At 41.3% G+C, this 18,181-nt stretch overlaps 1 protein-coding gene across 1 annotated transcript in view; it reads right to left on the bottom strand.

Annotated features, from left to right (window-relative positions):
* Positions 1 to 17,885, bottom strand: part of tmtops2b (teleost multiple tissue opsin 2b) — a 34,086-nt gene extending 16,201 nt beyond the window's left edge. Inside the window, exons 1-2 of the mRNA XM_042076259.1 lie at positions 16,930 to 17,885; positions 2,317 to 2,642 (exon numbers count right to left, since the gene is read on the bottom strand). Of these exons, the coding sequence (XP_041932193.1) occupies positions 2,317 to 2,642; positions 16,930 to 17,287 (684 nt within the window). The 5' untranslated portion in view covers positions 17,288 to 17,885. The remainder of the gene's footprint in view (positions 1 to 2,316; positions 2,643 to 16,929) is intronic.
* Positions 17,886 to 18,181: the final 296 nt, after the last annotated feature.

Genomic DNA, 18,181 nt, shown 5'->3' with positions numbered 1-18,181 from the left:
GTTAATGGAATAAGTCAAACTGAAGTGAATCAGAAAATTAGCACAACAAAGAGGTATAGCTGGCTCATCCCATACCCCTCATAATTACGATGACGTCAACCATGCACTGGAGGAATCTACAATTAGAAAAGATGTCACGGACACATAAGACTTCCTAGAGAGGTTCTTTTACCAAGAAAGGAGTAATTTCAGCTACGGTAGTCAAGGGAGCGAAGGTAAAATCCACAGATATACTCTAGTCCATGAGGTGGCCACAGGAAAGTGGTGCAAGTCTGTGAAGATAACCACTGGGCTGGTCACCCTACGGGGTTGGTTTACAGATAGAATCAGAAGTTCCACAAAGTCAGTGGGAAACCAATGATTTCAAGAAAGTAGTTTTTTTCTTAGCCCCAAAAAATTGTAAGTGACACTGGTGAAGACCCCGTATGCGCCTAGAAAAGGCTGATGGATTGAATTTTAAATTAGACCCGTCAGCCTCGACTTTGATGTTCTGAGAAGCAGCTGATATTCTGCAAACTACATCGATGTCATAACACAGTTTGAATCCACACAGATCTCCGGCTGATAAATCCTCAGCTTAATTGAACATTTTCTCAAAAGGCTGTCATTAGTACATTTGTAAATTTAAGACTTTTTCTGTCAATTTCCATGTTCCGCAGAAGAGGAAGAAAATGATGATTAAATCTAGAATTACACCAATAATATTAATTTGACCAAATAATGATTCCAAATAAAGTTAAATATTAGCTCTGTGTTCCTTCTTTAAGCATGGTCTTCCATCTTACGGTGGCAGTCAGAAGGGACAAGACTTAATTCAACCCTTCAATCCAAAGTAAATATAACAGACTGGTGACTATAGTAACTGATTTGAATTACACATGCAAATACAGTTTCTGTCTCTCCACAGACCATTCAATAATCATTCTGTAATCAGTGCTGCAAAGCAAACCTTTTAATTTGATGTCTGGATGACCAACTGTGACTTTCTACCTCACCCATTCTGCCTGAAACTGACAAAACATTATCATATGAAACAAAACAATGCAGCAAAACTACATTTTGTACAGAGACACAACCACAGGTGACAAAGAAAGCAAAGGCCAAAGGCTACTTCTCATGAGATAAGTCAGTTTGCAGGGCAGTGGCAGTGGGATGGAAAGCTATTTTCATCTGTTGCTAAGGTAGACCTTTCTCTACCACAGACCCAAGTCCCTGAAGACACTGTGAGAGTGGCTCTTGCCTTTTCTCAAGTAGTGAAAATATAAATACATTTTTTAAACTGGAGGCAAACAACTACAATTGGTGGTTGTTCAGATGCTTAGACATTTGCAAAACAAAACTGACTACTCACCCGGCTTATGATTCTAGATTATTGTGCCATTTTCATTTTCTATAAAACCTCATTTCCCACTATGTCAAAAAAGGAAGGAACGTCCAAAAATAAAAACAGAGTGTCAAGACAGAAAACAAGGCTTGGTCATGTTTAGTGATCTCTGGCCACAAGCTAGGGATTAAAAGAAAATGACCGGATCATGTGAGCAATTTTCTGAATCACTAGGCAATTACAGGCTGGTCATTTGGCAAAAAACAGCTTCTCAACACGCTTTAGTGAGCACAGCTGGCAGCAGTGAAGTGGAGAGGCCAAGTGGTCAAACTACATTATTTCTAGTTTATTGGATATTTTGAGTGCATGACTTAATTGACCAGAATTTCCTCAAAATACTTCACCAGAGAATACGCGTCAACTAATTTGAGCTGAAACAGTAGTATGACAGTATACCATCATATAACCCTACAATAGCACAGCAGCTGACAAGATACAGAAGTCTAGAGAGGTCAGTTGCTTCAGATCACGAGAAAACTGACCGCCATGTTGTTATCATCCTTGATTGATTAGCACCCGTTGTTAAGGGTGCACTGCTTTTTTGCTGCCAGTGGCTTTTGGAAACATCATGAAAATCCTGCTCCCAGCATCTGACATAACCAGTTCTTATTTCTAGACCAGCTCAAAGTTGGTCCTGAGTTGGAACCTGTTTTCCTGACCCAGAGCCAGGTTTATTTGTGTGGAAAAGCAAAGAACCGGTTAGAGATTTGGCACTGACTCCCAACCAGCACTAAATGTGTTTGTGGATGATGCCTCACATCACCAGTAGTCGGTCATCATATTGTTAATGTCAAATGTTGTCTTTTAACAGTGCAATCACCTGGATCATCCGCAATAAAGTTGATACGGATGTATGGTCCTCTATATGCAAAGTACACACACACACACACACACACACACACACACACACACACACACACACACACACGTACCTGCTTGACAGTGTGCAGCAGCCTGCTGTAGCAGTAAACCATGACCAGCACGGGCAACCCGAGACAGAAGATGAAGAGACAGATGATGTAAGAATGCGACTCGTACGTCCGCAGCGCCCACGACACAGAACAGCTGGTCCCTGCTCCCTCAAGACCGTAGCTACTCCAGCCGAGTAAAGGCATCACGGTCCAGAAGAGCGAGTAGAGCCAGATCCCTCCGATGGCCAGCAGCGGTTGGCGGTAGTTGGCCCCCCGTTTGTGGTAGAGTGTTAATGTGCTGTACCGGTCGTAAGAGAGCACCACCAGTGATATCAGAGACACAATACCTGATGGAAAAGAGAAAATAGCGTGAGGAAATGTGAGTCAACTCAAATCAACTCAAGTTATATTTAAAACTCACATGGCAGTTTTACCAGGAAAACTGAAATGCATGAGCATTTACAGTGTAACCAAAAGAGGTAAAAAAACAAATAGGTTATATCAGTTAAAATACATACATAAGTTTAATACATACAGACAGTATATGTGGTGGTGTTATTGTGCCTGATAGCTGATAAATCGTGATCATAGCTTATAAATCGTGACAATGTTGGCCTCTGTCTTAGAATGTTGTTGTTCACATCTGCACATTTCCAATACCAATCCTTTTTTACAACCATTTTAGCACACACAAACACAAAACGCCAAGAAGATTGTCGGTTTGTATCCTAACCAATCCTAACCAATGGGAGGCAAAGGCCTGTAGGCAAATCAATTGTTGCTATTGACATGTTGTAATTTTCAACCACAATACCCCATTTTATCTCTGGGCACGCTACTGGGATGACTCCAGTAGAATGGAGTTTGACGTTCTACAGTAATTGCATCTGGGAAAAGAAACACAGGGCAAGCCTTTGTTTTGCGATACAGCCAGGCTGTTATATATATATATATCGGTTATATATATAAAGGGCAAAGAAAAATCTCTCACACACACACACACACACACACGCACATATATGAAGGGTAAAGAAAATGAAAGGTGAACGTTGGGAGAGAAAGACTCAGTCAGTGCAACCTGCCAGCTCCCATTCTTCACCATGGGACTTAAGTGGCGCAGCAAACATATTTTGGCAGTACCAGGAGCACCTGGCGTCTTCTTAAAGCCCTGACCTTTGGCTCTCTCACTGCCTCACCGCGCTCTCTTCACTCAAAACACATCCATTACGTCACAACTCTCCCCTTCCTCCATTTGGGCGTCTGAAGTGGGCAATAAGTAGGTTCCAGAGTAGAAGACAAATCTCCATGGAAACTGGTCTTGGCCTGGCAATGGTTTGGATTAAAATCTTCATATTAAACATATCCTACTTATTACTGTCAATATAATTTAAGACATATTGGCCAAAATGATAAAATAATATGAGTCTACACCTCTAAAACCCCTTTTAAAAACAGTTTTTCTCGGTCACTTATGTGCATATCTCCACATAATCTAGTTACTTTGGTACATCATAAAATCACTCATCATAGAAGCAAATCTCATTTTGAACAGTACGTTGTTGCAAGTCCATGCAACTGACTGTACAATTGTCTAGTGGTTTTTTACAAGGATACAAGGAAGTTTATTGTCACATGCATATAGTTACTGGATGTAAGAAATACAGTGAAATTATGTCTGGTGTCAGCCTATTTGTGCATTTATGGGGGGGGGGGGGTAAAAAGTGCAGTAGAAGAGGGTTTTAGTAGATTAAGTGACAAGGGCTGCATAAGAAAGGTGGGGGAGGATTGGGATTGGGGGGGCACCAACAAGGAGCACCCAAGAGCAACAGGAGCAAGGAAAAACTCCAGAAACCAGCCAGGCCGCCACAGATTAATATTCTATGTTTAATTCAATTCAAATCCTTGCATTGCCATTGAGCTGCGCTTTTTACGCACGCAGCCTTTCCTTGCCCCGCCCCGCTCTCTCTCGTAGCCCGCTGCCACTCCTCTGCATGTGCATTTAACAAAATATTCACGATTGTTGAAGGATTGTTGTTGCCACATATAGACAGGTGATATTTTTGAGATATGTGCTTCCTAGAGGCATTTTTTAGTAAAAGTTGGGAACAGGACTTTTTAACATAATTAAGGTGTGCTGAATCCAACTAGCCCTGTTCCCAAGCTGAATTTTGAGTTTATGACCATCGAATTGGCATAAACAAAATGGTTGCCAAAATGGCGATTTTGGGCACTTTCATTGGGCGGATGTCATTATACCATGTAAATTAATTCATATTGTTCACAGAAATCTTCCTTGGCCAATAGATCAAGGATACAGGCTGTGAAAAAAAGAAAAAAAATCTAGTATTATGCCTATGTTAATTACCTGAAAAAACCTTTGAAAAATGTGATTGTTAAAATTTTATAACTGAGCAGGCCCACGGTATTTGACAAATGAGACTTATGTTTTTTGAGGGTCAAGAAAGATGTGTAGTGATGAAATGTAAAGTTTAAAATTGTGACCTGGTTAGGTCTTCGGGCTTGAAACCAAAGGGTTGCCGGTTCGATCCCCGAACAGTAGGAAAAATGTGGGTGGTGGAAAGGTTGAGCACTAGTCTCCCATGCCCACATCCACGGCTGAAGTGCCCTTGAGCAAGGCACCTAACTCCTCACTGCTCCCCGAGCATCACTGTACTGTAGCAAGGCAGCTCACTGCTCCAGGTTAATGTGTGCTTCAATTTGTGACCTGTGTGTTCACTAATTCACGGATGGGAAACATGCAGAGACCAAATTCCTTGTATACCCAAGTATACTTGGCCATAAAACCTGATTTACATTACATTTACATAATTGAAGCGAATTGGGTTGGTAATGTATGTAGTCTCGGAGTAAGTTACACAGGCCTTTACCCATTTCGGTAACACTTTACGGTAAGGGTACTTTAATTAATTCATGATGTATGTATTACTTCATTCATTAATATCTAATTAATCATCAGGAATTTACTGAGTTCATAGTTTGTCATTTATGACCTCATACATGAACACATTACTAAAGTATTAGGTACGGTGGGCACATCATTATGAATTATGATGTATTAACCATGATCATGACTTTATTTTTCTGCCAAAAATGTGGTCATCACTGCTCAAATTCTGATTTGAACATAACTTTGGAGTTCTCTAAACACATGTCATTATTCACTACTTTATTTGAGGGGCCACAGACATGATGAATGCATGAGCAATTATCCTAAAATTCATGTAATCATGATGATCATGCTTAAGAAATCATAAATCATATTGATATACCCATCACACCTAATGCTTTAGTTGATGTGTTGTTCATACATGAGGTCATCATGAATGAGAGTATATGAATTCATGTCAATTCCTGATGATTCATAGGATATAAAGGAATGAAGTAATGCATAAATCATGAATTAATTCATGCATGAATTCATGATAATTCATGTACCTTTACCATAAAGTGTTACCCATATTTCTTCATAACATTTGTGTTAGTAAAATGATTGCATGTTCTGTGAATTAATAGCTAGATGAATCACTTTATAACTAGTGCAAGTTCAAGTTTAAGTTACTTTATTTGTACCCAGAGGTAGATTTTGTTTGCAGTATAGAATACTTCAAGAGAATTTGCCAGAACAGGAGCACAGAGGATGCCTTTACGGCAATTCACTCTGCCATGTCCCTCCTTGACAGTAGCAACACCTGTGTGAGAATGCTGTTCATTGACTCAGTTCAGCATTCAACACCATTATCCCCTCCAAACTGATCACCAAACTCAGTGAACTGGACATCAATACCTCCCTCTGAAACTAGATTCTGGACTTCCTAGCCAATAGACCGCAGTCTGTTAGATTAGATAACCTCAACCACTCAACCCTCACCCTGAACACTGGTGTGTGCTGAGTAGGGTTGCAAAGGGGCGGAACATTTCCGGTAAATTTCCGGAAACTTACCATGGGAAGTTAGGCTGTGGAATTTTGGAAATATTCCAAATTGGAAACTTTAATGGAATTAAAGGAAATTATGGGAATTAATGGGAATTTACGGGAATTAACTGGGAATTTGGGGTAATTCATACAAACTGTTTCATATACAAACATTAACATTTTGTTTCGTAATAAGCAATATGATTTGTATGTTCCTATTTTCGCTTAGCTTAGCATACAAAGCTAGCTAGCATGCTTGCGGGAATCCCATTCTCTGCCTATTGTTCACTAGTGTGCTAAACTAGCAACACTGAACTGCCCAAGATACACCACACCACTCAACAACAAAATCCTATTGGTTGGAACATTTTTTTCCCATGCACATGAACGCACCATAAGATTCCTTTATGTCTAGCCTATGCTAAATTGCTGTGTGCATGTGACTGACTGATGTGCAGGGTAGAAATTCGACTGAAATTGCATTAAATCAGGTTGTTTGAACTAATATTATGCTGCAAGATGGGGTTTTGTCCACTACATTTAAGTTCCCTAACTTGCCATATTAAAAATTCCCAGTTTATTCCCATTAATTCCCATTTATTCCTGTTAATTCCCATATATTACTGTTAATTCCCATGGAAAGTTTCCAACTTTGAAAATTCCCGGAATTTTGCAACCCTAGTGCTGAGCCTTCCTTTACTCCCTCTTCACCTACAACTGCATACCTGTACATGGCTCTAACAACATTGTCAAGTTTGCAGACAACACTACTCGATGATTGCTCTCATCAGCAACAATAATGTGAGAGCCTGCAGGGAGGAGGTCCAGCACCTAACATCGCGGAGCACCGACAACAACCTGGCTCTCAACACCAAGAGGACCAAAGACCTCATTGTGGACTTCAGGAAGTCAAAAGCTAGCACACAAAGCCCCATCCTCATCAACAGGACTGAGGTGGAGCATGTCACCAGTTCATGTTTCTGGGTGTCCACATTTCTGTGGACCTCTCTTGGACCCTCAACACCTCTACCTTGATCAAGAAGGCTTACCAGCATCTCTCCTTCCTGAGGAGACTAAAGAACACAACCTCTCTCCTCAGATCCTGGTGAACTTCTAAACCTCTACCGCTGCACCATTGAGAGCATCCTCACCAACTGTGTCACAGTATGGTATGGCAACTGCTCTGCCTCCGACTGGAAAGGATGGCAGAGGATGGTAAAAACTGCTCAGCGCATCACTGGTTCCTCACACCTCTCCATCAACGCCCCCCCCCCCATGTCCCCGTCGATGGCAACCTTCACAGGGACAACAAGGAGGCGAACATTTTGCCCCTATCCCACCCATAGTATTCTATTTATATTTATAAATGTACACAATTTATTACACTTAAACATAGCAATATTCTACTGATATTTCTACGGTTGTTCGTGATTAGTTCAAAGGAACTCCAATGATTTTAAACTCCAAACATGTGTCCACCCACCACGAAGAAGATGTTTACCAATGAAGTCAGGCCACACTCTTTGCCAAAGAGGAGCGTAAACATAGTCAAGAGTATAATAAGGTGATAATAAGGCTAATTAGCATAATACTAGTTTTTTTTGCATTTTTATATTTTTCATAGCCTTTACTTTTTATTTATTGCCCCCTGGGAGATTTCTGAGATGCACAGATGTGAACAATATTAATTTATTTACATGGTATAATAATGCACGTCCGAAAAAAGTGCCCAAAATCGCCATTTTGGCAGCCATTTTGTTTATGCTAATTAGATGGTCAAAAACTCAAAATTCTGCTTGGGAACAGGGCTAGTTGGATTCAGCACATGTTAATTATGATAAAAAGTCCTGTTTCCAACTAAGAAATGCCTCTAGACCCATATACAAGGACTTTTTCTTGAAATAGTACTTGTCTAATAGAAGCATTGCATAGAAGTCGTCTGGCTAAAATGCTATTAAATCCGCTTAGCATCGTGACAAATTTGTTCAAAACTGCTGCATTGAAGTGAACTCTGCTAAGGTCTTATCACAACATAGTAGGCTACATTGAAGAGACTAAACTAAGTTAAGTTATGAAATCAAGCAGTATCTCAAAGCTAACGTTAGAATACTGTTTGGATGTCGAATTTAGCATGCTTAGCCTACTTACTGCTGCTTGTCAATTTCGTTGAAGGGCTCATTTTATTGACTCTGACATTGAATGTTTGCAAAATCCCGATGTAAATGGAAAAGGGTTTTCCAAAATTCAAAAGTGCTTGTCACAAGGAGAAGTACGAACCTTTATTTTAACTATGTAGAAAACGTTATGAATTGCATCCAGACATCAGCAGCCTTTCAACTGTGTTACAATATTGCAAGGGTTCCCTCAAACGTCTTAAAGCGTCTCACTACCAAGACGATCTTATGCATCAAAGGGTGCATATCATGAACCTAATTGTCAATAGATATAGAAGAGCACTGCTTGTCTGCCAAAGCAGTGTTTCTTATGTTTGCGTTGCACACATTTTTGTAATATTTCCTGTGTGCAATGCAAACATAAGACAAACATTTTAAGTGCTGCAGTATTGTAAAACATTTTTACTATCTACTATCAATCAAAACAATGGCCTTAGGACATGTTTCCTGACCTATTTGTTTTTGAGACATAATATTGATAGATCACACTGCAAACACATACACACACACACACACAAACACACATGAACTGAATTACTTTCCAGTTACGCTATTGTGTAATGGGGGCAAAGAGATGTATAGAACAGACTTAATAGGTTCAGGCCCCCCATCAGAAAAACATGAGATCCCCCTGCTGTCCCAGGACATTGGGGTGAAGGAGACGACTCCATGCTCCAGCGAAAGAATTTGTACAGCATCAATACAGCATTACAGAGCCCCTCCAAGGCAGTCTCTCTGCAGAATGATAAAAGTAGATGGAGGATGTCTCATGGCGACACCGAGAGACAGCACTGACAGAAAGAACACACAGCACAGGAAGATGCTCTCAATAAAATAGCAGGCTGAAAGGGGAATGAAGAGGTGGAAGGTAAAGGGGGAAAACGACTGCAATGATGATAAAAAAGAGGAGCGAGGGAGTAACGACAAATGACTAGAAGAGCAAAGCGAGCGATTAAAAAGTGTGAAAGATAAGAGATGCTTACGACGTTCATGATGGCACCAATGAATGCCACAGCACGAAGGCGGCCCTGTGATGTAAGGACCTGCTGGGAAAATCTGCGGGGCTGAGTGATGAGCACTATAATGGACTGGCTGGGGGAATCTCCTGACACATCCGCCACGCTGGCCAGCCATTAGGTGCTTCCTGTAGCCCAGCAGGGAGGCAGATTGATAAGCGAGAGTCACCGGGGAAAGGAGGTGGGACGCATGACGCACGACACGCATGTTACACAAGGAGGACAAGAATAACTGCTGCAAATAAAGTTGACAAGGGGAAGACCTGAGGAGACAGTCTTGGCCCTGGTGATGCCCTTCACATACACTCAGAGGGATGGAGAGAGAGAGAGAGAGGCTATAGCAAGGACATCTCCATTAGTGGGTTATTACCCTGGCAAATCTTTAACTCGCTCTTGTGCCAAATAAGGCATGAAGACTGGTAAACTGTATCAGTAGGGCAAACACATCTCACCCAAATACAAAAGCAAATAAAAAATATAGCTGCAAGCAGCAATGAGGGGGCCAAGCAGTTAAGCAGTTGAACAGGAGTTGGGATTGGATTGGACTGGACTAGACTTGACTGTGTTGTGTTAGGTTGGATTGGATTGGACTGGACTGGACTGGATTCAAAGGTCACCGAATTTATTGTGTGTCCTCAAGATGTACTCCTAAGTTCACATACCAAGTTTGGTTTAAATAGGTGAAAGTGTTGATAATTATAGCACCCCTAATGGTCAAAGGTCACCAAAATAATTGTGCAGTCTTAATATGGGGTCATGACTCCACATACCAAGTTTAGTTTCAATCAGTGAAATATAGCACCCCTAGTGGTCAAAGCACACCAAATGAATAGTGTGTCCTTAGGATGTAGTCCCAAGTCAACGTACCAAATTTGGTGTCAATACAAGAAATTCTTCCTAATTATAGCGCCCCTAGTGGTCAAAGTACACCAAATGCATTGTGCGTCCTCAGGATGGAGTCTTGACTCCATATACCAAGTTTGGTCTCGATACGTAAAGGCGTTGCTGAGATATGAGCTAAATTCCTGTATCTCTAGCGCCCCCCTAGAGGTCAAAGGTCACCAAATTTATTGTGTGTCCTCAGGATGGGGTCTCAAGTCCAAGTTTAGTTTCGATATGTGTAAGCATTGCTGAGATATGAGCCTACTTCCTGTGATTATAGCGCCACACAGTGATCAAAATGTACCAAATTTCTTGAGCCTCCTCCTAATTGGGTCCTGAGCACATGTACAGAGTTTAGTCTTGATACGAGAAAACCTTGCAGAGATATAAGTTCACTTCCTGTTTGGCGGCTTTGCCGTCGATTTCGATTGGCTGTTACTGGCGAACGGTTATAGATATGGCTACTACTTTTGTTAGGCATGGTCAGAAGATGGACTGTGCCAATTTTGGTGAAGATCAGATGAAATTTGTGACCTTTTTAGTGTTTTTGATTAAATCCAATATGGCGGCCGAATCGATTACGATGACATCACAATTTGTCCTGGGTCAGCCTAAGGACCTCCAACAGTATTACCAGACACCACTAGTACATTTTAATTCCAAACACAACAGCATGTTACACAACATTCTCCTAATGGGGTCATGAGTCTACTTACTAAGTTTGGTTATGATACATGAAATGGTTGCCAAGATATGAGCTCACTTCCTGTTTGGCGGCTTCACCCACAATTACGACTGGTTGTTACGGGCGAACGGTTTTAGTTCCTAAGACAAAAAGCACCACCTGTATGAGCCATAGTCAGAAGATCATGTGTGTCAAGGTTGGTGACAATCAGTTAAAATGTGTGACCTGTGAAGCTTCAGTTTCACTTTTGATAAAATCCAATATGGCGGAAAATCCAGCATGGCGGAAAATGACGTCACAGGGTGCGTTTAAAGGTAAACTATGCAGTATTGGCAATTTCCTTACTGTTTTTTTTTCCGTTTTTTGCTTATTTTTCGCTTGCTCTGTCATGACGAATGTCTGAGAAACTCCATCGCTACCTTTTTCTAGCCGGTGCCTGGCATGTATGTGTATTTGAATGCAGTAAAGCAATTCGTTACACTCGTTATACTTCCTGACACTGAGGCCGTCGGCCCGCCGGCCCACAGTTGCAAGGGTGGTTTTTCTGCTCACAGGCGCTAGGGGGAAGCGAGGCGGCCACCATTCAACTCGAAAAAAGTCATATAACCATTCCAATGACTCTGAAGCTGGTAGATTAAGGTAAATTAAGCTAAAAAAACTTGCATATTAAGCTAAAAACCTGCATAGTGTGCCTTTAACTTGGCGTGGTCAAAGGATTCCAAGGATAATTTTTGCAAATTGGAGAAACAGATCAAAAGTTATGTGCGTGAACGCACGTCCAACTTTGGCATGTTGGTGGTGCTAGAGTGCTCGAGGTGCCTACGTGAAACTTGGTGAAATTAATCATGGGACTGTGCCTAATTAGTGTGCCAAATTTTACCACTTTTTACCAGACAGTTCTATGGGCTGCCATAGACTTCCATTGCGGAATAATAATAAGAAAACGTAGAAACACAATGGGTGCCTTCGCAGCTTCGCTGCTTGGCCCCCCAAAACACACACACACACAAAATACCCACACACTATCCAGATTGCAAGCACTATAAGAATTGGTTACAAGACACTGACAGTTTTGAGGCTACGGTGCACAACCCAACCTGTCCAAATCGCCTTTGTAAAAACTAAATCAAAGGTTAAGTGCAGCTCCACATTTTCTATTCTTCTGGAGAGCACAGAAGTCCCTTATCTCAGCCATGTGACAGAGAGACCCAAGACAGCTGTGGCCCTGAAGATAAACAGGCTTTTGGCAAAATCAATTAATTGATCACCAGAGCTATGCATTTCCTTCTACAGTATGGCCAATCTAAGATTTTGGCTTGATAGCAGTGGATTCGGAAATGTAATTTAGGATATTGCATATAGTGTGTGTGTGTGTGTGTGTGTGTGTGTGTGTGTGTGAGAGAGAGAGAGAGAAAACACTGTATATCTTTCTTTCTGTGTTATAGCATGTGATGAAAATGGGAGGCAGTAATTCCTTCTAGTAAAGGACAAAAGCACCAGAAAAGAAAACAGATACTATTTTTGTATGTGCATGTTTGTTGCTATGCATGCCTTGTAACCAGCACATATTCCTACTGTGCGGGCATGTTTTGCATTTAAGTAAGGTGTTACCAGAGCTGGTATCGGATCAATTCTAAGAAGGCCTGTCATTTCTATTAAGAATTCTTTTAGTGTTTTTTTTTGTGTGTGTATGTGTAGTGCGTGTGTGCATATGTGTGTTTGTGTGTATGTGTAGTGTGTGTGTACTGGTCGGCCGTGTTCATGCTAGCATTTTTATTTAATGTCAAACTCTATGAGTGATTGATCAAATCTGTTTTGATTTTTGATTTTGGAGCCGGTGTGTCACATTTTGTGTTGGGAGCAAGATAAATCTCCTGACCGAGCAGATAGATGGACAGGTAGATCAAACCAGAAGGAGAGTCAGAGAGAGAGAGAGGACCAGGCAGAGTGGGCAGAGACCTGAAGGCAGAGGGGCTCTGATGGACACATTTGATGGGTATTGATCTTCACAAACATTAAGACACCTTTGGGTGGGGATGACAGTGCACTGGCTACACGTGTTTTCAAGAGCTGTGGGTGTGGATGCTGATAGATAGATAGATAGATAGATAGATAGATCAAGAAGAGCCCTAAACAACTATACTGTCTCTTAGTAACTACACCTGTCCACTGGAGTAATTCAATTTCACATCTCATCATCAGCGTGGCACACTAATCCTTCGGCAACTGTTTAAGGATGTTTCAAGGCTGCTGATTTAGAGTTAATCTATTGCTACGCCACCACTACACTACATGGAATGCGTTTCTGATTACCTATGGGAGTATATCTCTCCAGAGAGGAGGAGGAAAATAAATAAACAGAATGTGCTTAAGAGGCAGTTCCTGATGAATGAGTACACATGAAAAATGTGTTTATAAATATAGGACCCTGATGAAGGGCGCAGCACACTAAGACCTACATTTGCATTGGCGTGGACAACAAAATCAGCTGACACGGGCATATCCTCCCTTTGGTCTGGTCTCCTCTTTGCCTCTTTTTCACTTCTCAGACCACCATGTTTAAAACAACACAATCTGTCCAATGGGGTTAATGAAAAACTTCTCTGAGTTGTTGAAATGAAATAATGAATAAGTTGATTATATATCAAATACATTTTTAAACAAATAAAAGAAATATAATAAGTCTCACTGGGCTGACTGGGTCTCTTTATAGGAGCAGCAGAGAGACTTCACTGACCTCTTTAACCTTTAAGCAGGGGAGTTCTGAACAGAAGATTCTGTTCACAATGTAAGGTTCTAAAATTCCATGTTCTAACGAACCCTATTTTATACACTCTATGAATGAACCCAGATATTCTTTAGAACATTCAATTTCCAACATTCCCGGTGTGACGGTACAGGCTTAAGGGTTAAATATACACTAGATCTCTCCTCTGACATGCACTGTAATGCTAAACCAGACGAGCACTGGGAAAATATGTGAACATAAAGTGACCTTTGCTCTGTACAATTCATGACTGTGCCTGCATGCTCCATCAGCGTAAGTCTCCAGCTGTGTCTTACACTTGAGCTACACATACTGTTAAGACCATATGATCTGTTCATTTTGTTTGCAGACATATTGTTTTGCACACATGTGACTAAATCTGCTGGGAAAAACTGCCATAATTGGTATGTGTCAAACACATCTGATAAATGGGAGTGTGGCTTATCACGAACCCTCAGTCTCATTCATTGTAAGTGGTTTAACAATACCCTCTACTCAGAGTGTAGGCCTGAGATGAAAATGCATTCATGATGCATTCATTCATAGTGTTCATCAGACACTGACTGGAAACACAAAGGGGTCTTAATTACATGTGAGTCGCAGTGGAACACACAGAGGTTCACAGGAAATTCTGTGGGTGTGTGTGTGTGTGTGGGGGGGGGGTGGGTGTACGAAAATATTATGCAACAAGGGTGGAAAATAAGCACAATGACCTTTTTCGCAGAACATAGAAAAAGGTTACATCCCAGTTCCAAGGGGGGTACATGTTTGGACTGGCATGTCTGCAGGTTCTCAGCCTAATTTGTACTGGTATACACATTCTCCAAATAGAGTGAATGGGAGAGGGGTGGGGTGGGTTGAGGTGGGGGTCAGACAGGCTAAATGGCAAAATGTTTATGCTATTGCTTGGACCTCATTAGTATTCTTTGTCTTCACACACATTCTTCTGACATCCTAAGGACGTGACGTCACACCAGTGTTCTGTGGCCTTTGCCCTCAGTGGCACAGCCTACACTTCGTAATGCAACAAAAAGACAGATAGTGAGAACAAGAGAATGGAGAGGCAGAATGACTGATTGAGACAATGAGAGATGACCTCTGTGTAATATTAAAGAGAATTACTGGCAGGATAGAGAACATATGCTAGTGCGATAACTGGGACATAAGTATGGAAACATTAATCTAAACAAGAAAAAAGTTATGGTCTTTTGGGCCCCCACCATCGACTTCAAGGCAGCGCTGCCTGTTAGTCAAGGGTTAGGGTTAGGACTTAGGTGCCTTGAAGGTGGCAGCACTGCCTTGAAGTCAACGGTGTTAATTTCCTTGAAGTCAAATTAAGTTAATTTCCAATTGGGTGTTATGTATACTATTCCATGTTTTTATTCTAGAAACTCTGCAGTTATAGGGCACATGGAAGTTAGCCATGGGCTTAAAGAATCTTACACACTGTACCTTATCTTTCATTTCTGTGTTGTGATTCATGGAGGGATTTATTTTTTATTTACGGAAATAATCTGTCCATCCAATTAGGTGTTGTGAATTCCCCAGTGCAAAAGCAGACATGGGTGAAGAATAGGTAATATACTGTGAGAAAACATCCATAAAATAAGCTACATAAAAAAAAAAAACTGTGAAAACAAAACACTGGAGATTTGAAACGTGGCTTGTGAAGCCAAACAGATGCAAGTTAATCAGGGGTACGACCAGTTGAGGCTTTGTATTTATAAGAAGGAGTGAGTGAAGCAAAGCCTAAGAAACAGTTACAGAACATTATCCAAATGCAGGGCATTATCTAAATCTGGTTTAAGTGGTCCAGGGTAAGTGGTATTTACCAAAGCAGATGTGGTTTCGTCATTTGATTTTCTCTTGGCTGTTAGAACTTCTTCAGGATTGGAATTCAAACAGGAATTTTGAGGGCCAAATACATGTCAATGCCCAGCATAAATGGAAATGGTGTACCCTGAAGCCACCACATATGCACTCAAAAAGCGAATCATATGCTCTGCAAAAATAATTAAGTATTGTTCAGGAAGAAGTTTACAGTGTTCTGCCTGTGATGTCTGGGTGGGTATTCCAGGCCTGGAGTTCTTATTTATCCTTGCTCTGTGGCATTCCTGATTATATGAGAGGATTGTGATGGGAGTTGGATACGGTTACCTTCATCTCTTCACAGCTTGATCTCATTTCTACAGAATGTCTCTGGCTCAAAATGGTTAATAAATCTCAGCAGTTCTATCTAATCTCAGGGACTGGTCCACGTAATTTACAAGTAACTGACACGGACATGCCATGGACTTAATGTGAAAATGCTGAAGATTAAGTTACATAAAGGGCAAAATGTCATGCGGATACAGGTTAAATTACTGGTTTGAGGGCATTTCAACTCAATGCACTGTGACTGAAAAAATAAAACGCAACCAGTACATCACAAGCGTGATGAAATAACTGAGACAATGCATGCATGCCCTGTTTTCTACAATAAATTCTATGAAGCAGTGATGCAATTTTATTGGATTTAGGCCAGGTCCAGGCAGATGCACTCAACAGACAGAGCCCATGGTCCTTGTTTAATACTAAGTTCTATGTTTGCACAGCAGGATTCAATATTATTCTGGGCAATTTCAATCACTTTCAGTGCACCCACTGGTGAGTGTGTATAGCCGATTCTTTCAAGTTGCAACCTGTTGACAAGGGAAGCACATAGGCTTCATTTTCATTGGTCTTTCCTGTTATATCCACAACTATTTCAGCATGCTTAAATACTGCAATATCACCTGGGCAATACAGTAATGCCCTGGATACCGCTATCAAGACACGAAGCGGCATGAAAGCCCTTAATTTCCAGGGAATGTTTTCAATGGCAGGCTATGCCTACTAAATAGATTTGAGCATGGATTCAGAGCCAATTCAGGGCTTGGCTGCAAACATGCCAGCAAATTAACGTTCCAAATTAAGACCCAGTTCAAACACAGTGAGGGGTTGGTTTTTTGCATGGTTTGATGGCAAGCATTTTAACTTATTTTCTGATGAAAGCTTCACTGGTTTGGAAATCGAAACTGAAATCGAGGCTGTGCTCCGTAAAGTGATGTACAGTATGCCCTATACCCTGCACGCTACATCCATCCCTCGGCAAGGTTGCGTTGTAATTAAAGGACGTAAGGACGTAGGCTACTCACCAAAACACGAGTTGATGAAGCCGTACCAACTACAGCCGTGTTTCCCGAGAAACCATCTTCCCCTGATGCTGGACGCAAAGCTGAGGGTAGTCCCGCAAAGGCAAACCAACATGTCACTAATACTGATATTCAAGAGAAGCATATTCACTGGGGTCCGCAGCGTCTTGAACTTGCAGAAAAGGATCAACACTACAAAGTTGTTGATGAACCCGAAGGTCATAATAAACCCCAGTATCACTGAAATGACGATGAATCCCACACGGGGAAGTGTGTGGGAAGTTGCGTTCCAGTGGTCCAGGAAGGAGTCCTCTTCACTCACATTAAAGCTGTAATTCAAGTCAGCCAATTCAGAAAACATTTTGGACAATGTTCTTTAATTTGGCTCATTAAACCAATTTGCGTGTTCTCCTTCAGACATGACAGGCTCGCTCAAAGAGCCCGTTAAAAACCTGTTGACTCCGTCGATTTTGTTTGCTAGAGACCAACAATTACATGATGTAGCCTAAACGAACTTTATAACAGACGTCCTGATATTTCAGTGGATGCGCCTTTCTGGACAGGCTAATTACGAAAAAAGCCTGGGCTGTGGAACTTCTATCGGACAAAAACAGTTCCCATTGAAATCCCATCCGCGCACGATACAGTTGATAAGAAGTGGGGTCCCGTGACTTCTGTGTAGGTGCCCCGTTATATTTGACCAGCCTATTAACGGTCTTTTGTATGTTTATATAGATATTCTTGCGGGCTGATGTAGTTTGACTTATTGTTGTCCTTCACAGCACTCATCAACCAATACGTTGTTATTACCGTCATTATCATTTCAACTAGCCTACAACTAGCGTACTATCTACTATGGTGGATATTTAGTCTAAAACAGCGCTTAACAAACATTTGGCCAACTATTTTAGTTAGCCAACGAATTAGAAAATAATTTCTTTGTCAGTTGAAGTATAAAAAATGTCACAACATTCCATATGATGCCGCCAAGAAACGTTCTGAAGTTGAAGCGCATCCACCTGTGCACAGCGTAGCCTACCCAAGCACAGAGCTGTGCGACTGTGAGAGGCGGACAGGCTATAAAGGCACTTCTGACGTCATGAAAGACCAAATACAGGGGGAGCTGATCGCTGGCTGCGTATTGGAAGACCTCATTTTACACGTTTTGATCTCTCTCTCTCTCTCTCTCTCTCTCTCTCTCTCTCTGACATTATGTTTATGCAATAGGCCTAATACTGCACACCAGCGAAGGACA

This window comes from Alosa sapidissima, chromosome 2 (genome assembly GCF_018492685.1).
Source record: "Alosa sapidissima isolate fAloSap1 chromosome 2, fAloSap1.pri, whole genome shotgun sequence".
In the NCBI taxonomy this organism is placed as follows: domain Eukaryota; kingdom Metazoa; phylum Chordata; class Actinopteri; order Clupeiformes; family Clupeidae; genus Alosa; species Alosa sapidissima.
The sequence above is the reverse complement of the archived record's forward strand: the minus strand, read 5'-3'. Positions and strand labels throughout refer to the sequence as shown.